General features: G+C 31.1%; 1 protein-coding gene across 10 annotated transcripts; it reads right to left on the reverse strand.

The window, feature by feature from the left end:
* Window positions 1–446: 446 nt before the first annotated feature.
* Window positions 447–26,394, reverse strand: LOC143252435 (putative ubiquitin carboxyl-terminal hydrolase MINDY-4). 10 transcript variants are annotated; one of them, XM_076504530.1, is made up of 18 exons: window positions 26,215–26,354; window positions 23,807–23,928; window positions 21,809–21,871; window positions 21,601–21,764; window positions 20,348–20,511; window positions 19,708–19,889; window positions 19,329–19,500; window positions 18,485–18,601; window positions 17,307–17,398; window positions 15,473–15,571; window positions 14,812–14,875; window positions 14,563–14,628; window positions 10,512–10,582; window positions 8,394–8,457; window positions 4,396–4,557; window positions 3,265–3,439; window positions 2,316–2,391; window positions 447–1,795 (listed from the first exon to the last, which is right to left on the reverse strand). In XM_076504530.1, exons 4-18 carry the CDS (start codon window positions 21,719–21,721, stop codon window positions 1,747–1,749), a joined length of 1,674 nt encoding a protein of 557 aa, XP_076360645.1. In that variant the 5' UTR covers window positions 21,722–21,764; window positions 21,809–21,871; window positions 23,807–23,928; window positions 26,215–26,354; the 3' UTR covers window positions 447–1,746. The 10 variants fall into 10 exon arrangements, with proteins under 10 accessions (XP_076360645.1, XP_076360647.1, XP_076360643.1 ...); XM_076504532.1 differs by having other exon boundaries at window positions 23,807–23,878; window positions 26,215–26,342; XM_076504528.1 differs by having other exon boundaries at window positions 21,601–21,871; window positions 26,215–26,382.
* Window positions 26,395–27,745: the final 1,351 nt, after the last annotated feature.

Below are 27,745 nucleotides of genomic sequence, written 5' to 3' on the forward strand. Positions count from 1 at the left end.
AATAACAAAACATCACATATGAAGTAACATTACAAATTAACAATAACAAAACATCACATATAAAGTAACATAACAAATTAACAATAACAAAATAGACAGACAGATATAAACTTTATTTATTTTACTTTTCTTTCCCACTGCCATTAAGTTGATCAAACCTGATAATTTGAAAAAAATCTCTGTAAAATTGAAGTATTTAAATAAGATTTATTAACAAACCAATTGATGAAATTTCTGTATCTAGATAGGTATCGCATCGTGACATCAATATGTAGACAAGTATCGTGTCAACTACTTTGAAATACAGATCCCTAATTCTAATGTCTCTGTAAAGTGATTTTATATATAAACTACAAAACTTAAAAGTTTCTTTACCAATAGTTCCAGTGAAATATATCTATTGTTGTGTTCAATAACCCTAAAATAACAATTACAAAGTGAAAAAATTATTTTTAAAATAATAGATAAACCTGTTTTTATTGTTGAAACATTAGTGTCTACTATATTACATAGATGGCGCAACAGACTATACTGAATTATAAACATCGAAATTTTCTTTATAACATTCTACAGTGTGTACAAACTTACAATAATAATATTAAGAATAAAATCTTATTTTAAACCACTTTCCACCTAAACAGTGTCTTGCTACAGACCTGATGTTTAACTTCCAAACAAGTGGATAGAATGCTTCAAGTTTTGATATCTATGACTTTACATTTTCTTCGTAGAAAAATAAAACTGGTCTTTAACTCTTTTATTTAACGAGCAAGTCGTAGTTTTGAATTTGTTTTTAAAATATAAAATACAGAAATAACATGTAATAAGGCTTAGTTATAAACTGGCAAGTTCTGATACAAAAATAATTAATAAATAAATAACTTTCATATGATGGTCTTGTTATGATAGCATACTTTTAGTTTAAAGTGTATATACTGTTTCAAAATATAAAATTAGGCTGTATGATAACTGTATGTTATAACAGTTAGACTAGAGCTTTATTACCAGTAACTTTTGTGTTGTTAGAAACCTACTTTTAAGCAACACAGAAGTTCTTTATTCTCCTAAATAAAAATAGTCAATTGTTTGAAAGTTCTCAATTTTTGGGTCTCATTTGAAAACAACATTTGAATTTCAAACAACATACAAGTTCTTAAGTTGGTTTTAATTTCAATCAATGTTCATAGACTGCTTTAAAAAAAAAAACACATAAGTAGGAGCCATTACAATGTTAATAAAGTCATTCCTACCCTTAATGAAAACTATAATAATGGGAAACTTTTATCTATCTGCATTCATAAAATATATCTAACATTATACAAACTGGGCAGTATTGAAAAGCTACAGTATGATTTTCCACACAATTAGTGATAAAAATTCTTCACACCTTGCCCATAACTGAAGTTATAATCAGTTGCATCATTACACAAGTTATTTTGTTGATTCAACACAAAATCAAACTCAAGGTTCGACAATGATAAAATTGTGATGTATGATCACACATTTACTTGAATACAAATAATAAAACTTTACCCACAGCTATGTACACATACTTGTAAGGTCTGTTAATAGAAGTTTTTTTCAAAGAATTAAAGTTTTAATCTCTCACAGAAGAAAATTGAAATTTTTAAGAGACATTTTGAAAAATAAGAATTTTTTTACATTCTAGATAGACTTCAGACAACTACAAGATAATGTTAACATTCAATGAAAACACTGCATGACAATAGGAAAATACAAGTTTGTTCACAAGAGTGGATCTGTGCCATTCCAATTCACAGCAGCTTCTTTCCATCTGAAACCAAACAAATACTGTGGTGAGAGTGAACACAAAATTAAGTTTTACAGAAACAGTGCTCTCAGAAGGGTAAATGATTCCACAGCTGTGATAAAAAAAATAGCTGTGTCTCAATCAAAGAATGTTGATGGAAGTACTTACATGTGTATTAGTACATCTAATTAATTATAAGAGTTCAAACATCCTAGGTGAAAACCACGACTTTTTAGTTAACCAGCAGAAACGTGTTTGTACACATAATATAACCATAACTAAACCCAGTGAGGTAATTATTGTAAGTAACAAAATAAGATACAATATTTAGTGTAGTGGAGCATTAATATATATATACACACACACACATACACACATACATACAAGCATAACATCCTGTCAAATACATAACTTGTACAGAATGTTCTACAAAGATCAGCAAGTACTGCTATCACAGTTTATAAAATGTTGTGAGAACACTTAATACTTTACTAAAGTACATAATACAGGATTAAGATTTTCACAACAAAAATAGTCACAGTACCTAGTGTGTATACAAAGTTCTAATGGAGGTACAAAGTCACTGTCATCAGGATCATGGAACACCTCACCTCTTGGATCTAGAAAAACAAAGTGAACATTACCAGTCTTTAAATAAGCAAAGGTACAGATACAGTCAATGATAAAAATAAAAAGACAACAAATTATTTCAGATTAGCTGAATAATAAACCAATGAAGTCTGGTCATTAATAATTGGGTCACCTACCATGTTAAAATATTCAGACATATTGGATTGTTTAATTATAATTTGAGTAATGGATCCAATTATATCACTCAAACAGGAAACAGTGGTGTCCACTGTTACCATGTACTCAGCCACTGCAGGAAACGTATAATTAAGACATTTGTGAAGTCTACCTGTTATAGCTACAAAGCACACATGTGAAGAAACATGACACTTAAAAAAACCACACACACACACACACACACAGAAATATATACATATGTAGTTCTGTAAGAAAATTAAAATTAAAACCATTAAAGACAACTTTTGTAAAAAAAAAAGACAAAATTAAAAACAATATTTGGAAACTGAATATTTAATTCTGATAGAAAAATTACTAACAGTACTTAAGAAACATTTAAGAGGAAATATGAAGAACTGAAACGAAACACTACAATGAATCAGATGACAAAACTACATTATTGTTAGCTGTACCTGTACCAGTGATGTTGGAACATACCTGTTGTTAGCTGTACCTGTACCAGTGATGTTGGAACATACCTGTTGTTAGCTGTACCTGTACCAGCAATATAATGAAACATACCTGTTGTTAGCTGTACCTGTACCAACGATAATGGAACATACCTGTTGTTAGCTGTACCTGTACCAACGTTTATGGAACATACCTGTTGTTAGCTGTACCTGTACCAACGATTATGGAACATACTTGTTGTTAGCTGTACCTGTACCAACGATTATGGAACATACCTATTGTTAAGCAAATCTCTTCATCTTGCCTAGACAATCCATCATAGTAAAACAAATGAAAAGGATCTTTGTTAACCAAGAGCACTTCTTTACATGTGGCAAAAAGTACCGAAAAATGGCTTTCACTAAGGACAATCCAGATGGGATTTCGTGGGTTTTTCAAGTGGGATCCTACCTGTAAAGCAAATGTATCAGCTTAGTAGAATCTCTTGTAATCAATAAATGTCATACAAATGCAACAGGAAGGAAAACAACAAAGCAAGACATGTTAATAGTATAAATTATACATATTTCAATTGGATAACAAGCACCTTATGAAGCACAACAGGTAAAAGAATCTAAGTTTCAAAGATAACTGTTTCTCATCAATCAGAAAGATCCACCCTTTATATAAATATTCTTAATACAATAGTGAATCAACTGTTACAGTTACAATGTTCCACAATATAAACTATAATCACAGCATATCGAGCTCAAACACAGGGCCTTCAAATTTGCTGTCCAATACACTAATCACCAGGCAACACAGAGAACGGAGAGGGACTAATTTGTACAATTGTCTACACATGTCCTGAGAAGGGATAATGATGGGGCTTGCATGTTAAACACTAGATTCAAAACATGGTATAATTCATTTGAAACTATAACATTAAGTCTTAACTTATATCATTCTTTACCAGTATTAGAGGCATGCATAAACTGGACTTAAATACCTTGTTATACATCAATATTAGAAGTTATGCATATATTAGGCTTGACTAAAATTACTATATATCACTATTACAGCATACATAAATTAGGTCTACCTTGTATTTTTACATATCAATCTCAGAAAACTTAACTTATATTACTATAGGACATTAGTAAACATAAGATGGTTTAATTCTGTTGGCTTTCCTTGAACATTTTAAAACAATGTAGTGTTCATTTGGTTCATTAAAAATTTTAACTTATTATTTTGAAGCACAAAATAACAGGCTTAACTCAACTAGGCCTTTTTTATAAACTTGTTAAAATAATGCTCGAACCCCTACATTTGTTCTTTGTTCCCTTAATTACAGTAACATCCTCACAGACACAATTCACTTCACATTTTATCATACAGGTATGCATTATTAGCACATTTCATACCTCACATGATTGGTAGTGTTCAAACAGTGACAGAAATCCTATATCGCTCTGGTCGGGTATCCCATGTAAAGTAGTACCATTCAGACTAGATTTTCCAAGCTCCAAAGTACCATTAAAAACGTTAGAGACGGCTTTCCCAGTAAGAAACAAGTTCACCATTTCCTATAGGTAAGCAAAATATATTCAACTACTGAAAATGTTGATTTGCGGAAATTTGAGTTGGTGAGCCAGCTTGCTGTACATCATCGGTCTGTGGTTACAGGCCGTATTGGTTGTTGAGTTTTTTTGCTTAATTACGTCATGAATCCCAGCGAATGTAAGTAAGATACTATGGATTTTGCGTGATCAGTTCTTGTATTCGATGTTTTTCGATTTGTTTTACAGTTGAGCCTGGGATAGCATGTTGGTGATCGAAGTACGATAAACGTACCCTCACCGTCACGTCAACCGCCGTTATCTACTGCATAGGTGGCGGATGTAATGCTGTACATGTTAACTGTACTGTGCATAAACTATTGTTGCCTGTTGCGGAGATATTTAACACGTTGTTGAAGCTTAATTTGGGAGGAACCGTGAATCGATTTTGCGTTGTAACTTGTCAGGTCCAATTGTGGTTTGTTTTGCTCGGTGCCAAATTGCAAGAAGGACTGAAAATCGAAACACGCTTCATCAGCTGTCGATAATCAACGAAAAGTCTTTATAAGCGTGTTCAGTGGCTTGTGCAAACGACTTACCGGACAATGCGGTTTACAGCCGTGAGATAAACAGACGGAAAATAGTATGTGCGTGACATTTTGCCGCAGTGGAGAATGTGTGTTATTGCTTTCAGTAACCGTACAGTGCGTACGGTGTTTGTACCGTTTTGAATTCTTAAAACGTTTTCATTTGTTGACGTAATTCACAGCAGCCCTGATTTTACTATATATGTTACCTTTACGTTTTCATCTTTATGCCATTAAATATATTGTTTGACAAATTTTCGTCTCTCTGTTAGCTTTGATGAAAAGTAGAGAGTCTCTTGTTACTTTCAAATTATGTCGACGTTCTGTTTCTGGTAGCCTATTGAATGGCTGGGAACTTTCGCTTCAGTTGATGCCTGAAGCCAGTACCTTAAATGTTTCTTTTCGACGTCTATTGTTTAAAGTTAATTTCCGGTAGAGCCATACTCCATTCGCATAGTTCAGCCAGTTGATTAGATGCCCAGTTTCAGCACCGGAGTGTTTGTGCGCTATGTCAGATTAATATTAGATTTTTGATACGTTTGTAAGCGTATCGTATTTGGCTCTAGATTACATTTCATTTTTAGAACATTTTACAGGTTTGTAATTCATTTTTAAGTTTGCTTTCTAACGATCGTGAGCGTACCGTTAATAGTGGTGAACGGTAACACTTTACACGCTCACACGATCGTTAAGAAACTAAGGAATTTAAACCAACGAATTATTAATAGAAGAAATGACATTTATTTTATTCAACAATGTAGAAAAGAACAACTAACCCCTAATTTTGTAAAGGTAAAACTTTCAAAAAAAATTTTAATACATACACAAACATTATCCAAAAATTTACAGAAAACTACTGAAAGCCATGTTGAACACAAAATACAAAGAACTACATGACTTTACAAAAACAAAAAATGAATCTAGACCATCAACTGGCATGCTGCATTAAACCAGAGATTTACGGACTTATACAACGAAACATAAACCAAACCAATACTAAAACGACAGAGACAAAAAAGATCTGCTACAACAAAAAAACTAAAAAAACTAAGATGCAAACAACAGAAAAGACACCAAAACGACAAACCGTTGACTAACCTCATAATTAACAGATCCGACCGTCAATTAAACACAGACGAGATACATCTACTTAACAAAGGACTCAACTTTGCTATAGCACCTAGGTACATTCCAAACCATAGAAATCAAAACATGTTTAGAAGACCTAGCCAGGAGACTTGTGGATACTTTCTACAGAGAACAAAAAACAAGGAAACAACCAAAACAAACCAACAGAAAGAAGACAACTTAGATAATTTTATTGACATCCAACAGCCAACCTTCCCAGGTAAAATTACAAATTTATATTTTCCAGAAACACCTAAAAACAACATCTTAAACGATTTTTTCAAAGAATTTTCTCACAAAACCATCAACATAATTTCACAAAACAGAAAACTGAAAACAACCTTACAAAAAGAGACATTAATTGCATAAAAAAAACCTAAAACAAGACAAAAAACATAAAAATTCTAAAAGCAGATAAAGGTAACGCTTATAGTCATAATGAACACGAATGAATACATCCAAAAAAATGAATAACATCCTATCAGACACCTAACAAATTTAAAACAATACACACAAATCCAACAAAGACACACGAGACGCAACTGAACAAATTACTACTACAAATGAAAAAAGCCAACACAATTTCACAAACACTTTATTCCTACCTAACGTAAAACCGACTCAAGACGCACACCGCAGAAATATATGCGGCATCCCCAAACCTCATAAACTAGATTGTCCATTACGCACCAATAATGTCCACATATGAATCGCTAATTACAACCTTGGTAAATACATAGCATGGCAGACATTCTCCAAATATAAAATATCAGCTGTACCTATTTTATAAAAGACTCCTTTAATTCTGAAGTCAATCTAAATCAACTTAATCATAAAGCCTTAATGGCATTTCATCAATATAGACAGTTTTTCTACAAAACAAGAGAATATTAAAAAACTAGAAAAACTTACCAACAGAAACAGTTATTCTATGATATGAATCTTACCAACAGAAACAGTTATTCTATGAAATTAATCTTACCAACAGAAACAGTTATTCTATGAAATGAATCTTACCAACAGAAACAGTTATTCTATGAAATGAATCTTACCAACAGAAACAGTTATTCTATGAAATGAATCTTACCAACAGAAACAGTTATTCTATGAAATGAATCTTACCAACAGAAACAGTTATTCTATGAAATGAATCTTACCAACAGAAAGTTATTCTATGAAATGAATCTTACCAACAGAAACAGTTATTCTATGAAATGAATCTTACCAACAGAAACAGTTATTCTATGAAATGAATCTTACCAACAGAAACAGTTATTCTATGAAATGAATCTTACCAACAGAAACAGTTATTCTATGAAATGAATCTTACCAACAGAAACAGTTATTCTATGAAATGAATCTTACCAACAGAAACAGTTATTCTATGAAATGAATCTTACCAACAGAAACAGTTATTCTATGAAATGAATCTTACCAACAGAAAGTTATTCTATGAAATGAATCTTACCAACAGAAACAGTTATTCTATGAAATGAATCTTACCAACAGAAACAGTTATTCTATGAAATGAATCTTACCAACAGAAACAGTTATTCTATGAAATGAATCTTACCAACAGAAACAGTTATTCTATGAAATGAATCTTACCAATAAAAAAGTTATTCTATAAAACAAATCTTACTGATACAAAAAGTGATTTTACAATATGAATCTTACCAACACACAGTTATTTTACTTAACAAATCTTACTAATACAAATAGTTATTCTACAAAACGATTCTTACTATTAGAAACAGTTATTCTATGAAATGATTCTTACAAAGAGTTATTCTACAAAATGACAAGTGTACATAAACACTACAATCATGGTCATTTATGAAAATATTTTAGGAAACAACTTTGTAAACTAATTTTAAACAAAACATAATTAAATTTTATTAGAATAAGGTTAAATTTATACTGATGCTATGAAAAGGTTAATAACATCTTTTTCTTATCTTAAATAATACATTTTACATTTGACTATAAGATTAAGTGTCAGGATGATTCCTTGAAGTAATAACTTGAGCTGAGTGGAAGTTAATATTGAAACATTATGAAGTCTTATACGATGACTTCTTTAACACTATGAATAAAGTTATCTTTAGAGCACTAACAACACACATGTAGAAGAGGAAGTAAACCTACCTGTGTGCAGTATCCTTGTCTTCCTACTAAAGTATAGCTTGGATCATCCATGTCCTTCACTACTCTAAATAAAAAAAGGATTATTAGAACATTTAACATAAGTCAGTTACAACTTAATCAAATTCAAGTTCTACTTTTTAACAAATTACAAACTACACATGAAAATAATCTAACTTGAATATATAACTGATCTGTTACATCTCTAATAAACATTTAACTGATGCTCTCTAATTTCTTTGAATGCTTAAAGTTTTTAGTTCATGCAAATGGATTAGACTTAGAATGGTTATAAGTGTAAAGCTTTATGGTAATAATATTCTACTTCTGATCATTATAAGTATTAGTTTCCTGGTGACATTAAATACAACAGTCTGTTTTTAATATATATTTTCTACAGGAGACTTATTTTTCATCAGTTATTCTACAAAACTAATCTCATTATGAATTGCAATTACTTCTAAGGCTAAATGCATTTGAAATAGTGATTGATGCTATGAAAGAGATGTATTTATTACATATACACACACACATACACAAATGAAAATCTACACGATTGTAATTAACTGTAAGTTTAGCCTAAAAGATAAGGTTAAATCAGTGGTTCTCAATGGGGTCCACTAAGACTCCTAAGCTGGAACAAACAATGAAAAAGATGATCAAACTGGTAAATTTGATAAAAACCCATCCTAAGACTGAGAGACTACTCAAAGCATTTCATCAGGACATGAATGAAGACTATGTAAAACTACTTCTTCATACACAAGCACAATGGCTCAAAAAGGCAACTGTCTGGAAAGATTCACTTCTCTGTACGACACCTTGTTGGACTTTGGTTGAGATTGTGAGAACTTTCAGTTCTTGAAATCCAGTAAATACAAAGCCTTGATTTCATATCTTGCAGTTATTTTTGTTAAACTAGATGCTTTAAATAAGGATCTGCAGGGTAAACAAAATACTCTCATGGACTGCAAAACCAAAATTTGTGATTTTATGAAGAAACTGAACTTTTGGAAGGCTCAGATCTTGAAGAGTAATCTGTCCCAATTCATGCACCTCAGCCAATGTAAACCATCAGATGATGTTCTCTGAATCATCTCTGAACATCTTTTCAACCTCCATGTTGAGTTGAATGACAGATTTATTTGAACAATTGAACTTTCCCTCTTTGATTACTCAGCCATTTCTTTTTAACTGCAAAAATTAAGAGCGTCTGGCTATAGACTCTTATCAGATCAATAAGATGATGGACTTACAAAATGATGACAGAGTGAAACTGATCCATGCCTCAAAAAAAATAACCAATGTTGCTGGATCCCCAAGTCAGTGTCACAAATTAGCCATGGAGGCCCAGCAAGTACTTCTGATCACATACTTGGTTGAATGTACCTTCAGTGCTGTTGTGGATATTTTGATGAAGAAAAAGAAGACATATCAACATTTGTGAGCATGGTGATCTTTGAGCAAAATTGATTGGTTTTGTTCCTTGATTTTCTCATTTAGTTTCTGAGCACGAGATTCAAGGTTCTTATTAAAGTTGTACAATTTGAATGAAAATCTGATATTAAGTTACAATTCTAAAATCAAAGTTGTTTTTTTCTTATTTTTTAATTTTGGTCAAATAATCACCTTTAATTTAATTAATTGTTTTCTTTTGAAGAAATAAAAGTTGCTTTCTATTTCCTTTCACTTTTGGTCAAACAATCACCTTTAATTAATTAACAGACAATAACTGTTATGCTTTGTAGACTAACTGAATTTCATTAATTTCTATTGTAAAAATAAAGTATAATGATACAAATAATTTATTATTTCATGACGATTTAAGGATGGTGAGGATTTGGAAGAGCCTGAAATCGCTGAGGGAGGAATGCAACATGGGACGTTGAGAAACTCTGGTCTAAATGTTTTTAGTGTTTATGTGTCAATTAAAACAGGAACCTGAGTTTACATGATAATAACAGAAATATGAAACCTAGGAATCTAAGCTTATATTACAGCAATTGATATATTTGACCAAGATCTGCTACTTACAAGAATACTTAATGTCAGAATTAAACTCATTAATAAAATCAAATATCATTACTACAAGAAACACACAGTAAAGGTCAAAGTTCATACCTGTCAATGCCTCGTGATAAAATAGCAGAGTAGAGGAATGTGATACAGCTATTTGATGATTCAGCCTGCAGCTGTTTCATGGAAGAAAAGTCGACATTTGATCTCACAGATAAAATGATTCACAAAATCTGTCTTTGAACAAACACATAGTTATTAATATTACTAGAAATGTTCACTGTATGAAAACAAAAGTATATAATATTGAACCAAAAACTGCAATAAATAATCACTAAAGCAGCAATATGTACAAGCAAGGGATTCTGCAAAACCAAGCAAGTAGGTTCCTTAACTCACTTTGCAGTGCCAGGCCACAAGTAAAATATGACAGAAGTATAAAATGTATAAATTGTATACACATGACTATGTTGAACATTTGCAAAAAGAAGTTTGATTTGTACCAATCCACATTTGTAACCAGCACATTTAGGCTGAAATAAAACATTCACATCCTCAAGTGTATAGCACACAAGGGTTGTACATGTGAGATTACACATTCATACTTTAACTCTTCAGTATGTTTAATATGTTTTATACACTGGGGAATGGGTCAAAGTGAACAAATCAGACGATTTTACTGAGATGCATTAAAAAATTAAACCTACTTTATTGTCCAAATATATGTCAATAAACTTAACATTATAATTTGGTTGACAATTCAATTTTTTTTATATTACTTATGTTTTAATTTCTTAATTTCAAAAAGAAATATTTAAATTAATTCCCACTCTTCACTTCCCTGATCATGTGACTTTCTGTGTTCTCAACTCTGTGTTTTAGGTATTTTTGTGTTCCCTGTTATGATCTTTAGTGTCCACAACTGGAAACACCAACCACACATCCTGACAGGCCAAAATATAAAGCAAGAACATCCCACATTCTTTATTTCTATAGATATCACTTCACCCCGGAAGTACCATCAACTTTACACGTTTCAAATCACTTGCTTGTTCCTACTTGTTAATGGTATATGTTAATAACTAATAGAAAAGTCGTTTTGTAAGCTACATGTTTTGGGAAATGGTATTTTTTGTTATTCAGTATCTCAAAAGAAGATCTTGACATGTGCTTCAAAGAATAAAGGAATATTTTTTTTATAGCTTAGTTAGAAAACTAGATAAATTATAATAGTCTTGGAACATTCTGTTCTTGTACTTGATATACTTATTGTGTTCAAAGATGGAAATTCTTAAGCTAAATTAAATATTTTTTGATGACAAAGTTTAAAAAAATAAAAGAAGACCCACAAAAGCAAAAACCCAAGCATAAAATAGCCTAGGGATAAGTTGTTTGTTTATGTGTGATTTTTATCTATTCTATACATTTTCAACAAAAATAACGTAAAAAAATTAAAACTCATTATACTACACAAGAAATGTTAAATTTTTCTAATCACTTCTCAAGGAATGCAATAAGAAAGTAATTACACACTGTGTGATGTAACCTGAAACTTTGTTATCTGTTCACACTCTTGATGAATGACTTATTTTTCAGCTTTCAATACAGATAATTTCACTACAGTTTGCATTAGGATAGAGAAAAGAGAAAATGTCTAAATGTTTATAAATAAGCATTTAGATATTCATCTAGGATGTTTTAGAGGTTACACAAATGAAATATAAAACTGTAAGATAAAAATAAAGTTTCTCACTCAGACTGACTCAGTAAAACCTTTGTTAATCTACAGACAAACTGGTAGCCAAAAATATTTTTACAGGATCTCATTATTTTGTGTGTAAAAGACTTGTAATGTTTAATAAAAGTTTGCCAAATGTGATAAAAATACATATTGTAACTTAAGTTACAATATATGTAGTTTCATTGCTATGTGGAAGTTACAAGGTGTTCAAAATCACCAATCCTACCTACAGAGAGTTCAGCCATGCTATACATGTGGGATAAAACATTCATATAAAATAAGTAATTTGTAATACCTGCACACATATGAAGATAATGAAGTTTTTATAATCATCTGCTATCAAGTTTTACACTTAACATATCACAGAGAAAATACATTATGTTCAGTGTAAGGCTTGATGAAATTGGTATTGTCTCCTGTTATAGACTCTAACGACAGTGTAAATTGAAGATATATTAGTAACTTGATATTTTTTGTCAGAATAAAGAACTTTTTTATGGATCAACTGTGAGGATTAGTTGAAAGACAAATATTCAGTACTGTACAAAAGTATTAGGACAAAGTCAAAGATCAGATTTCAGGCTACTTACAAAGAACATTTGAAGGTAAATCACAGGTAAAACATCAATATTTTATTATTCTTCACATTTAGTGCAACAGAAATTTAGTTAGAGTTCAGCAAACAGTAAATATTTTCTGTGTCCTCTTTTTGCTTCAATAACCATGGAAAGTATTTCAGGCATTGTTGAAAGATGTTTAATCACAGCATCCTTTGGGATTTTACTCAAAATGTCTCTAATACACTCCCATATAGTTACATTGGAAGTAACTTTTGATTTGTCAAGTTTCAGTTGTATCAAACCACAGATCTGCTCAACTGGATTGAGATCAGGGCTCTGTGGGGTTATCTCTCAGCTAAGTAATTTCTTCACAGGATGGATGAATGTTTAGGGTCATTATTTTCTTGGTAGTAGAATTCTTTCCCAATAATACACAAACCACTGGTTCCAACATGATGGATCAGTACCTGAGTGTACTTACACTAGTCCATTATTACATTTATTTTGCAAATATCTCCTGCTGCCTTGCAGAAAAACACCCTCAAACCATCACACTGCATTCTCCATATTTCATGGTGGGTGCTATACATTGGAGTAAGTATCTTTCACCATTCTTCCATCAGATGCACAACTTACACTTTGAACCAAATATTTCAAACTTGGATTCATCCTTCCATAACACCCTTTATGCTTGATGGTAGGTGCTATGCATTGAGGTAAGTATTTTTTGCCTCTCTTCCACTGGATGTATAGTCTACATTTTGAACCAAATATTTCATAATTGGACTCATTTATCCATGACACTAATTTTCAATCATCAACAGTCCATTTTTTAAGCAAATTTTAGTCTCTTGATAACATTAAGAGATTGAAGTTAAGTTTTTTTTAATTGATACATGACCAATTGTTCCATTCTTGTCAAGTCTGCTTGATACTGTATATTTGAACACTGTTCTATTATTAATTATTACATAGTCTTTTATCTCATGCTTGAGATCATTAGAAGTCTTCCTTCTGTCCTGAAGGCTACATAAACAAAGATATTTAACGTCACTATCATTAAGTTTAGGTGTTCTACCTCTTTCTTTCCTATTTTCAGACTTACCTGTCTCAGTCTCATGATCTAGGGTGTACTTGATGGTGTTTGGAAAGCATTTTAAATCTGCAGTAATTTATCAGAGAATCCAATCAACATTATGTAAAACTTTTATGCAAACACTTTGCTCTACTGACAGTTTTTTAGTTTTGGCATTACTACAACACTTGATATATAATTATCCAGGTTTATTTACAGAGTACTATTAAACTGATTTATTTTAGCATATACTTGTACAATATGCTAGCTTCTTTCTATATAGTTAAGACACTACATGAAGTACCATGACAGTTATTTCAGACCCTAACTTTGATTAGTTTGTTTATTCAAGCAGAACTCTTAAGAGATTCCTTGGTACAAGTACATGGGAATTCAAAAGTATGATAAGTATTCCCACCCTGGCTCATTCAGTTGTCAACATGGATCGGTGAAGCATCCAGTGTTGAAATCTACATTCTGTAATGGTATGGAAGAATTAGCCCATAAAATGGAAAGAATGACAAAATATTCTTTAGTCCTAATACTTTTACACAGTACTGTATATATACATATAATGGATTGATTTTTCTGCTTTTTCTATAGTACAAAGCATGACATTCCAGGGGGTCTTTCTTTTTAATAAATAACTTGTGATAAAAATCATAAACCTCTAATTTACCAGAGCTTACCACTTATTACAAATACATCTATACATGAACTGTTCTAGTAACCTTTCTGGTTGAACTAACTCAAATCAGTTGATTAATTTATATCACCTACCTCTACTGAACAGCAATAAAGATAGTTCACAAGATCATCGTATGACTCAAATGTCTTCAGTATCAGCTAAATGTGAAACAGTATAACAAAACTGTTAAGTAGCATCTTTTCACTGTACATAGTTTATGTAATGTATGCACAATATCACTTTAATTAACTTTACACCTACACTAGTAACTTTCAACTATTACACAATATCTGTATCAGTTACATTATGTGTTAACAATTGTATCTATCACAACACATTACCTTTTCTATTATTCCATCAGTTTTTAGTTTTTCACAGGTATCAAAAACCATTCTTCTGGATATTCTACAAAAGATAAAAATTAGATGTCAATTTATAGACTCAAAGTTACTACAAACTTGTTAAAAAATCGGTAGAAGTACGAAATAGGTTTGTTAAAAAATCAGTAGAAGTATGAAATAGGTTTGTTAAAAATCAGTAATAGTATGAAATAGGTTTGTTAAAAAACCAGTAGAAGTATGAGGTTGGTTGGTTAGAAAATCAGTAGAAGTACGAAATAGGTTTGTTAAAAAATCGGTAGAAGTATGAGATTGGTTGGTTAGAAAATCAGTAGAAGTATGAAATAGGTTTGTTAAAAATCAGTAGTAGTATGAAATAGATTGGTTAAAAAAAAATTGTAAATTTAACCATTAATGTTTTTGTTATGAAAATGTCAACTCCTACTTTTATCTAAAGGTACTCAACTCCCCATGACCAGTGGTTAATCTGCATTTCAATTAAATTACATATCATGTGACATAAAGTTACTCATATATCCAGAAACAAGAATTTATAGATTTTTAAAATATTTTTAACACTAAATATACACTACACTAAATTGTCTTCATTGTTTTCAATAAGTGACATCATTCAGTTAACATTTTCACACAACAGGAAACTAACACTGTAACAACAGCTCTCTTCTTTTGTCCAGCCCTCCATAAAATTGTAGATAAAGCCAAAACTAAAGCACGGTTCCTGTCTTCAATACTAGGCCGTAACCTGGAATAAGAACCATAAGTTTAAAAAATATGGTTCATCTCTTCTCTGTTTGGCTGTAACCTGGAACAAGAACCACAAGTTGAAAAACAATTTGATAAAAGTCCTTCTGTTGTTGTAAAATTTATGAAAAAAAGAAAGTCAATATATTAGAAAAGTTATTATGAAATAAACCGTTACTTAGATTTTGACTGAAATTATTACTGTCAGTTTTTGTACTTAGTTAATCCTCTAATCACAGCTAAGCTTCAGTTTTATGACATTACAGACTCTTCGTAACACCTATATATTAAATTAACTTTTTTGGCCCTGAACTAGGTAGGTATCTTACTTTCATAATGATAAGAAGTTAACGATAATTAGAGATACACACAACATCACAGTTTGAATATTTATTGAGGAGAGTGCTAGTGAGAAGATAACTTATTGATGTCACAACAATATTTATTGTTTACAATTTGGAAGGTATCTTTGTAATTTAAAAAAAAGTTTGATGTAAGATACAAAGCTGATGAAAATAATTATTGTCTCAAAAATTTCAGGCAAGGAAATGTTAAAGTTCCAGATAAATCCATCACATGGTGATTTACTGTGTAATTTAATAAAGTATTATAGAGTAATTAATTGTTTTGCTTTAGGTAATTACTTTATATCTGTTTTAAACTCTGATCAAACTTCCAAACACTTCATTATTTTTCATAATTTTGCCTCCATACTGTACAATGGGTTAGGCTTTAGTTATCTTTGACTGTTAGGTTCATGGTTGATGATAATTCAGATTAGCTACTTCACCTACATTGTTATCATTTTTAACAGTTTTTTAAACTCCTGTGTTTAATCCAATCTTCTTTGTTGATATTGGTATATTCGTGGGTGCTTAAGTGTTTTGTATCAGATAAAATGTATATTAGACCACATTCTTATCCAACAAACAGCAGATCTGTATATCTCATTGTCACACACTGGCTATGTATAGGTTCTTCCTATAAGAGGGTGTTAGTTTATATGGTTGTATAGTACTGATGTGTCAACATCAGAAACATGCCACATCATCAGTTGTCAGTGACACAGTGAGAAATCGCAACTGCTTATGTGATGTTTAACTGAGGTCATAACACCTATAATGTCACCCTAACGTTCAACTGAGTTAATAACACCTATAATGACACCCTGATGTGCAACTGAGGTCATAACACCTATAACATCACCCTAATGTTCAAAGGCGGTCCTAACACCTGTAATGTCACACTAATGTTCAAAGGAAGTCATAACACCTATAATGTCACCCTAATGTTCAAAGGAGGTCATAACACCTGTAATGGCACCCTGATGTTCAATTCAGACTAAAAGTCTGTAATGTCACCCCAACTCTCAATCAATGCCATAAAACCACAATGAAACTCAACTCTCAATCAATGCCATAAAACCGTAATGAAACCCAACTCTCAATCAATGTTAAAAAACCTACAAGATCATCCCAACGCCCAAATGAGGCCATAAAAGCTATAATGTCACCACAACATTCAATAGATTTCATAAAATCTAAAATATCAAAAATCAAAGAAGTCCAGTCCATCACATGTAGTCCAAAAGGAGCTTAAGTTCATGCAATATCTGAAATTAATTTTAGAAAGTTACTGTAAACATTTAAAAATTGTATTAATTTGGGTTCAAATGATTTTATACTGCTAGTACACTGAGAGAATTACAAATATGTTATTTCTAATAATTCACTTACTTCCCATCTGTTAAGCATGAAGGTACATCCCCAAACACCAAATGAAGGATAATGTATGCTTGAACAGCAGCAACAATCCCACATGGTCCACCCTGCAAGATGAAAATTTCTCCTTCAAACCACTTAGCACTCTGAATTTAAAATGAAGATTATAATATCACAGAGTCAGGTAAGTAGTAGATTTTTAATACCAAAATAATAATTTTTTCATAATTTCTGAACAAAGCTACAAGTATATCTCAACACAGCTATTTATAATTTTGAACCAACAGACTGAGAGGGAAGGAAGGTAGCCAACAGCTCCCACCACTAACTCTTGGGCTACTCTAACATACCCATAGCCCAAAAGTCCAAAAGGGTTTTTGCAGCAACACTCCATGAAGCATAAACTATTGGATTAAAAGCCTCTATTTGTCTGTTTGATTTTGTGCAAAGCTACATGAAGAATTTCTGTGCTCGCCCTCCCTAATTTTGAAGTGATAGATTAGAGGAAAGGCAGCTAGATAGTGAACAACACCCACCATCAATTCTTGGGCTGTTCTTGTGAGATAAAATGTAGAGATTTGATAGCACTGCTATAACATACTCATGGCCCCACAAAGGAAGTGTTTTTTTTGTTGTGGTAATGGAGTCAGAACACCAACAGATCATGCTAAGCCTCAAAGTTAGCATTATAATACTGCCTAATCAAACTGCCTAAAACTGTTTAATTAAGCCACTTAAATTTATTTAATGCAAACTGGAGTTTATTACTATTAAACTGAATAACAACATATATCTCCAAAACATATCTTTATATTCTCAATATTTTACTATTATATTTTACTATACCTTGATGTTCCAGTTTAGTTTCAACTGTATTAGCAAGCTTGTAGTTTATCAATAAAAACACATTGTAAACACAGTTTGTTATTATATTTACTTAAACAGAAATGTACAGTTCTGTCTGTCAAAAGAATTTAAAAATTTCAATAAAAACAAAAGGTTATACATCTTATTTTTTCAAACAACTTCTTATACCTTTATATTAAGCTTTTGTCAATGCTTTAATTAATGCCAGGTGAAGTTTTAACCTATTTTTTTTGGAATGGTTAAATATCACTACAGAAGTTGTTAGAGAATATTTTTACAATTACCGTGTGTGTATTCAGACATAGAATGTGCAACCTGTAACTCACCTTCCTCTGAATAAGTCCATACATTAAATCTTTATGATTCGAAAAGGTAAAGCTTTGATGATACCATTCAGGGCTAAAATTTCGGAATGGTGACCCTACAACAATCTGCTTTAACTTCTATAACAGAGAAAGCCACAAACAGATTGTTCACCTTTATTAACATGAATTATAATTGTGGCACATAGTACAAAAAGTTGAGCACGTCTTAATAAAATGACTTTAAATATCCAAATCATGTAACAATCACAGCTTTGCACTGTTGACTTAAAAGACAGATTAGGGACTAACCTAGATCACTTTGCACCAATGGTTTAATAGATTATGAATTATGAATTAACCTAGAATATTGAAAGTCACTAGATATTCTTGAAATTACCAGCAAAAATATTATACACAGGGAAAGTGGGCAGTTGACGAATCAACTCATATAATATTAATATTTATAACATACATTGTGTTGCTAGTGCAAAGTTGCATAATGAGTCATTTGTAGGTAATCAAATCCTGGATTTCAGTGTAAACCTCACTCTCATCTACGAAAAGAACTACTTACATTCTGGGTAACCAACTTATAAATCAACTCATTTTAATTTTTATAAATTTGATTCACAGAGAAGATATTCAACATAAGAATCAACTCATTCCAATTTTTATAAATTTCATTCTAATTAAACTGAATGCTTCTACATAGAATGATATATTAAATAAGGTAATTGGATAAAGGTGTAGTTCTAATCTATTAAATTAATGGGTATACATATATTATTGCTGAATGTACATAGGAAAATTCTGTGTGTTACATAATTCATGCAGAACAAGACATCTGGAATTTTATTTTTCTTACCATTGCTTCAGATAATGTAATTGACCTGGAAGTGCCACTATAGCTTGGCCTCTTCATCATGGAAGTTGCTGGGGCAACTGAAATTTCTTCAATTTCTGCATCACTAAGGTCACATACCTCTACATCATTAACTCCCTCACTGACCACCTCGTCATGGTCAGTTGATGAAACTCTATCAAAAAGAGATTTAAAATTTCAAAACTATTGTATCAGTCAATGATGATAAAACAGTACTAATATTAGACACTTTGTTATATCAGTCAATGATGATAAAACAGTACTAATATTGGACACTTTGTTATATCAGTCAATGATGATAAAACAGTACTAATATTAGATACAAATTAACATTATTAGTAATTCTGGAGTTAAGACTAACCTATGACCTCTGAGTTTGTCTTGTTCAGATTTGGAATCATTTGATGGTTGAACAAGATTAACATGGACAAAAGAACAACCTTCTGATGATTTTACTCCAAAGTGATCTTCATTTCCTAACTTGAAACGAGGAATTAGATGAGGTTGTGATCTTCCAACATCCTTCTTGCCAGATGACTTCTTCTAGAAACATAATTCATAATCAATAGTTAAAGAATTCTTCCAAAGAAACATACAGTTGTTTATGTGTGTGTGTTTTTCATTGTGCAAAATAGCGTTAAGATTTTAACCAATACCTCCACAGAAACAAAATACATTTGACCTTGACTAAAATCACTAATTTCCACATTTAAGAGTTCATGTTTAAATCCTTTATTGTATTGTTAATTTCATAAGTTTGTAATTTCATTATGATGTAACAATTATTTACTTAAAAAATAACATTATTCCATTAAACAATATGAATAAACCTTAATTTTTAAATATTTGTACTGTCCTCTTAATTAAAACTGTTCATGTGGTGTAGATTTTTATAAATACAAAAACAAATATTCAGTTTACATATCAAGTTTTCAATGTAATTTTAATCAGAGCATGTGATCTGCTTCAAAACCATGTCATATCAAAAAATATCTTCTTACCATATAACCACTACTGATAACTGAACTACAATCCATGTTCCTTGGAGAAGACAATGACTGTTGTTTTGTTGGCTTCACACTGAGTTCAACTAATTCTCTGTGTTCAGAACTGTTTCCTGTACTGATGTTTAGCCATTCTTTAGTGTGAGAATGACCAAAATCATCTAAATTTATGATTAAAAAAGTCAATAAATACTTAGAAGTTTTAATTCACATACAAATACAGTTTAAATATCCAATGAACCAGTGTATTTTTGGGGGGAGGGGAGGGAGGCAAAATGATATTTAAAGGTCACTACGTCATTGTCAGAAAGGTCAAAATGTGTACAAAGTTATCCAATGTTGAATTATCAGTGTCTTTATCCTTTATATACCAAAAATTAAAAACAACATTTCTTAAAACTAAGAACATGCCAGAGATAGCTGGATTATGGTGAGTGTCTGTGATAATTGAAAGTAACTAATTAATGAGCCCATTAATTAATCACTTAGCAGATACCACTAATCCCTCTTTTCTAGACATCATTGTACCCATGGGGAGAGAGCAGACTCAAAATCAAAGGACAATGGACCCACAATCAGATATGTTGGGTTTAATATTTGTAAGGTTAGTTTAAGCTACACTGCAGACTTCCAGCTATATATATTCCATAACAGTAAATCTGGGTTGACCCCGACCAAATTTTCTCATGGATGTGTACAAGATATGTCAAGTGTCTTTGACGACCTGCAGCTGGTATTACCGACAGGTAGCAACTGGTAACCCTGACAACACTGTATCAGGGATTGTGGGATGACAGCAAGACTCTGTCTATCCCTCTGATGACATGAATGAGAATTTGTCCATGGCTATATTTATGAAACCACCATGGTAGCAATATTTCTTAATATCTAGCTACAGGGTAGGTATTTATAGGTCTTAAGTAAACCTACTGACAGACCTAGCAACTTTTATTAGAATTGAAAAGTATGTGTCAAGTAGTGAGAAATTTGAAATGAGTAAAAAACAATGTAAATTCATATACATATGCGGAATGAATATAGAGAGAACTATGTTTTTAATTTTCCAGTCATTGTATCAATCTGTAGGTTTTTCAACACTAAGATTTCGTCCTGCTATTTGCATATCTCAATCATTAATATAATAGTATTTTATAGGATTAGGAAAAACCATACAGCTGAAATGATTAAAGTTATTTCATATTTAAGTCACTTACATAATTTCACACATGCACCTAAGGAAAGAAACTCACAAATGGCTATAGATGTTTCATGAAGAACATCGTCGACTGGAACATCAACAATTGACGGACGTGTTACAGTAGACCATCTATCCTTTCCTAGTTTGTCTGATCGTGTGTGACTTTTCCACATTTTTTCATTCTCTTAAAATAATTGTCTTTCCTGGATAAGTTGGTTTCTATTAATTTCTTGTTTCTTAGTATACTTGACTCAGAATTCTTTTTTTTTTAAATCTTGGTTTTACACCTGGAGCATCATTTAGTTTTGTTGTGTCCAAAATAACTGTGAATTAACCAAAACATGATCAAACTATGGTTTATAATTCAGAGCTTTTGAGGAATGAGAGTCTCTAATAATTTCTTAGTTCTAAAGAAAGAAAAGGTATTCTGTTAAAAACAAATCTGTCACAAAGTGATACAAGCCCTTTTAACTTATCTTTCAACATAAAAAATGTAACTGTAAGGGAAAAGAAACACTAGTCACTGCTTTATCTAAATGACCTTTCTACAGGCAGAAAACCTGTTTTTTTTCTTTTTTTTGAAACATTTAACAATTTATTCTTTCATATTTCATCATGCTATATCACTTGTTGCTGTGAATCATTTAAACCAAATCACACAGTGTCTTGATATATGAATATGAACACATTCAAATCCAGAGCTGGCACCCCAAGATACCCATAATATTTTTTGACCCATGATATACATAACTCTACTGAACATGAACCATTTAAAACATGGAAAATGTGAAGTCACCAAGTACTGATGTGTCTGTTTTGGCTAAGTTTTGTGCTTTTGTTCTATGACAAATTCATATCAATAATGTTAACTTGGTAGAAAGACTGCTTATCTTATTATAGCAGGGCACCCTGTGAATAACATTTTAATTTCCCAAAAAACTTCTTTATGTTAAAATAACAAATACTCTGAACCAATTCAGTATAATTACACTTTTACTTACTTTATAATGAAGCTTAGTAAAACCGTACTCAATTAGCCTTTCATTTATCTCACGAACACTACATCAGTATTATAGCAAAATTGTAATATAAAAAAAAGTAATAACTAGTGCACAATAAACTTGTTGCAAAGAAAAGCATAATAAGTCATAATGATAGAATTTGAAAAATCTTGTAAGTAAACTAAGATGATTTTAGAGGATTGTAAACAGTTAAGGTTTAACACAAAGTAGAAGTAAAAACCAATAAATACATTAGACTACCAGGAACAAGGTTAGTGTTTGTTTGAAATATTACCATATCAGTCAGCTCGGAACTTTGTAACAACAGTTAACTTGCACATCTTCTGACAACTCAAACATGACTCAAATGGAAACTCACCACTATAAAAGAATGTTCCATTCCAGAAATATCTGTAATACTGATAAGCTGCTTACAATCTACAACTCAAAAAGAAACTCACCACTGTAAAACACTGTTCCATTCTAGAAATATCTGTAATTGTGATTAGCTGCTTACAACTTACAACTCATAAGGTAACCCACCAATGTAAAAGAATGTTCCATTTTCTCTACAGGTGAAAGAATTGTGTGAGCATATGTTGAACCTTGAGAGAATCAAATGTACATGTGTCTCATAATATTACTTGTATACTCACAGAAGTAGTTATATATCAAAAATAAACTTTAGATGCAATGACATTATCTATTTAAAAAATAAAACTTTTTTATAGTCTTTAAAATGGTTTAAAGATTTAATAATTAAGATAAGAAACCTTGCTAGGATGTTCCCTCATGGAAGTGTTCCATGAATGGAGTAAATTATCTTCATTTAGATGTTTACATAAAGAAAGTAAAGAATATAACCAGATTCACATTTTCATTCTGAAAACAACATACACATAAAAATAGAACTGTTATTTTATAATTACACAAAAATTAATAAATAAAGTAAGCACACTACTTAAACTGTAAGTACTATGAATTTATGAGTACATATAAATGCTACTGATCTACAAATGTAGAAAAATCTCATTCTTAAAAGAATAGTGTTAAAAGTATATAAAAACTAGAAATTAATTCAAAATGTGAAAAAAATGCTGGTAATTGTAAAGTTGATTAAACTAATTTGCATATAAAGTATCAAATGAATTTAAACTTCCCAACAAAACAATCACATACAAAACAGCACGTCTATTCTGATTTATAAAAATGTAGGATGAAAACAAAGAACAGACTTTGTACACATACTAAACCTACCATATTCAGTGTTGACAGGGTCTTTCAGCCTGGGCTTGTCAACTGGGTTGTAATGAACACATTAATGGTCAACTGCTTGAACAAAAACAGCCACTTGGTGTAAACCAGAATAAGTTGATGAACTATAATTTTAATCAGTTTTATTAAAGGTGTTATACACAAAAATTAAACTTATGAATTTTACTAACATCACTAAACTGTATACTATTAATATTAGTTATTCTGCATGAATTACTTTAACTCATGAACCTGTAATCTAATCTTTTTGTGATCTGATCCCAGATCATGGCAAGCAACTAAAGCATCAACAGGAAAAGATGACTTTAATAATTTATGAATGAAGTAAAGTATAATAATCAGATGTCAACTGTTTTATATCTGCTACATCAAATGTCTGAAGAGGCCTTTTGCCCAATACCATAACTCAGTCTTGTTGGAATAGATGAAGTAGTGGTTGAGATGTTACTTGTCCACTATTGTTGTTACTACTCATGTTTGGAAAAAATAAAAACATCAAACAGAAAGTTTAAACTTAACATTATATACAGTTCTAAAATGTTAAGTAGTGTACATAACAACTTTATAATTGTACAGACTATAATATGAGAGTCATTACAATAATACTACTATAACCAAGAACACTACAACATACCAATGCAACAACCAATATAATACAACAACAAAAACTACAAGCATAATAACAACACTATCAATGAACAGATACAAAATTACATATTACAATTGTTAAAAGGTTTTGTACGATAAATGTTATGTACGTTTATAGTTTCATTATATTACTTAAAAAATATAAATACACCTTTCATGTTACATATTCCACAACCAAATACTTTAAATATAGTGACGATTGGTCTGAACAGTTCTGGCTATCATCACTTTTTTCTTTACTGACCAGCACTTTCTACAGTTAATTGTAATTAAACCTGGAGAACATAAAGACAAGCCAAACATGATTCTGAAACAGCAATTTTATCACACAAGTCTGTTAAAAACATTCTTACAGTAGTTATTAATTAATTAGCTTGTTTCTATTTTATTACTTATGTAACTATTACAAAAAATATCCATTCCTTATGTGATTAGTTAATCTTAACAGTTCAGATATCAAGTCTATTGGATAGTATCACACCCAATTTTACAAGTTTTCATTATACATTAATTAACATGTTTTGTTTTTCTGTTGTTACTTACAGCCTTTTTGGAAAAGAACCACTTTTTGGAAATGTATTTTCTGTATTTATAGCAATGCTACTAAAGCTATCTTTTACCATTCCTAATTTTGAACTACTAACTAAAGGCTGCCAGTCAACAACAACCAACCACTCACATTATAGAAATGATTGCAACTCTCATAATGAACCCACAGCTTAATGTGCAAGGAATATTTTGAGGACCAACATAAATCCAAACCCAGCTCACCAGGTCTGAAATTTAGACTTATCTTGGGAGGGATAGTAAGAAAGATAACACAGAATAAATTTTGGCTGTCTTTCACTCAAGTCCCTCACATATACACTATGTATCCAGCATAAATAAATCTAAATTACTTTTGCAATACCTCATACAATATTTAACTGACTTGTTACTTACTTTGTATCAACTTTAGATAATTCTTCATGAATCTACTTATACATTCCATCCTAATATTATACCAATTACTTAACTTTCTAAAGACATTCCAAAATGTCATAACAAACAATTGAACCCAACAAAAATGAATAAACATTTTTAGCAGTACTACCAGTGCCACTGTTCTCAGTGTTCACTTAGTCTGTAGTTTGTTAAAAAAAAAAAAAAAAACAACACACACACACTGCTACCAATACTCATCTACTGGACTTGAGACACATTAAACCAGAATATATACCAAGTCACAGTATTTTGCTTCATTACATAACCACTCCCCCCAACGAAAGAGACTTCCAATTACAAACACTCTTTGTTAACCTAAAGATAACCTAAGAAGGTCAAAACGTTGTTCTGTACTTTATTTTAATTAAAGTTTTAATACCCATACCAGCCGTTTTGAGAATACATTTTTGGACTTTCAGTGCTTTAGTACGCACAGTTACCTTCAAAAGTCTCATTCAAACTGATTCCTAAAAGTTAATGTCATTAGAACAAAACTAAAAGCTACAAATTGTACACTAAGAGATATTTAATTATTGTGATTTTACTGATTTAAATCTTCGCTAATTCTACAGCTGAATTCGACAAAATACTTCTCAGTCTCAACACTACTTATCTTCATCCTACTGCTTACTAAAGATAGTTACTATAACTAGTTTTCGTAATATTAATATAAAAAATCGTAAAATTTAAAATATAAATGAATAACACTTATCAATCACAAGTGTGCAATAATTTTATAACTGCAAATTACTCCACACCTTAGATTTGAAGCCAAAAGTCCATCTCAGTGCACTGCTTTTTACAATTTTTTTCTTTGTTTTTATACCAACCCTTGAAAACGTTCATGCATTTTTTTACAAAAAAGTATTTCACGCAGTATTAACCAGTTTGTTTACACCCTGCTACAGGTAACAACGTGAGACCACAACGCCACTATAGCTATTGATTAAGTTCGTTTTATATGGTTGGTAAATATAGTAACAATACGGATTATCTTTGTTTACATCACTTAGTCCTAATTCAAGTTCTTTAAACAACTTTTGTTTAAAAATATACTTCCCAACTACATTTATTATATGCTCATACTACAGCCATTCTTTGAAAAAGAGATAAAATAATTAATTAAAAACTACTTTCAACTTGATTATTTTCTGTTGCTAATCGTAATAACATATTATAATGAATTTAAACCGATGTCTATCCGAGGAGAAAATTATTGTATTGTGTGTTCAATAAATTCCTTCTATAATTACCCCGAACATCGAAGGGCAGAGGTTATGCTTTCTTGTCGTAGTTGTTGAAACAGCTACAGATACTAATCTCACCCTTCCATAATTAGTATATGATATATCTCTGTATTGATATATTGATATATATTCTCTAAATTTCCATGCATTTCTTGTATGTAGGTAATTGCAACCTTATTGACTAGATATCAAGTCATAAATGTGTGCGTGAGAGGTAAAAATTACATCCTATAACTTGTTTCAAGCTAGCATTTGCATGTTTCTGTTTGCTTTTTTCGAATATTCGTACAAGAACTATTTCCGCTAGCCGTTCCTAATTTTTAAATGATAGGTTAGAAGATGAACAGCATAGGCGGAAGAAACAATTTGAATCTAGAGCGGTAGAACTCTCGAGAAGCATGTTTCGCATTTTTACTCAATTGTCAAGAATAATTTTGTTGTAATTTTGGTTGTTATTAAGCACAAATATATACAGTGGGCTTTCTGTTATCTACCCACCACGATTATTGAAACACAAACACTTAGTAGCTATTTTTAGTTTGCATTTATGATATTTATTGTCTATAGCAGGAAATTACATGTTCTTGTCTAACTTGGATTTGTGGCACTTGTCCTACTGTAAAATCACTAGTTTCTGTACCTAAAATAACTGTATAGTCAATAATTAGATATACTAATATGGGGATAGTGGTTAATTATTACTTCATGTTGTTGAATGCTTGTTCACAATTGGTAGTCTAACAAAACTTATTTGACTTCTTAATAGTTGGTGTAGATAACGAATTATTAAAAATGATATCACATAACTATAAGAGTAAGAAAATATCCACGAGAATTATACCAGCCATTAATCCTTCAGAGCATACTGGGATGTTTTGTTCTTGATGTCACTAAATGTAAATTTATTTTTAGTAAATCCTGCTATGAGTATTATTATTCTTGAAAATTCAATATCTAACGTAGCAGCTGTCATTGGGTTCACAGGGATTTCTTGGTTATAGGCTATGAAGCTAGCCTAACCTCATATCTGTGTCTCTATCTA

The sequence above is a fragment of the Tachypleus tridentatus genome, chromosome 6 (assembly GCF_004210375.1).
Source record: "Tachypleus tridentatus isolate NWPU-2018 chromosome 6, ASM421037v1, whole genome shotgun sequence".
Lineage (NCBI taxonomy): Eukaryota > Metazoa > Arthropoda > Merostomata > Xiphosura > Limulidae > Tachypleus > Tachypleus tridentatus.

Coding starts and splice junctions, on each gene's coding strand:
- LOC143252435 (XM_076504528.1), bottom strand. CDS start 21,721: ATGTGGAAAAGTCACACACGATCAGACAAACTAGGAAAGGATAGATGG. Junction 17,399..18,484: donor ATGGACTTATTCAGAGGAAG/GTGAGTTACAGG, acceptor TTCATCTTGCAG/GGTGGACCATGTGGGATTGT. Junction 10,583..14,562: donor TTTATTGCTGTTCAGTAGAG/GTAGGTGATATA, acceptor TCCATGAAACAG/CTGCAGGCTGAATCATCAAA.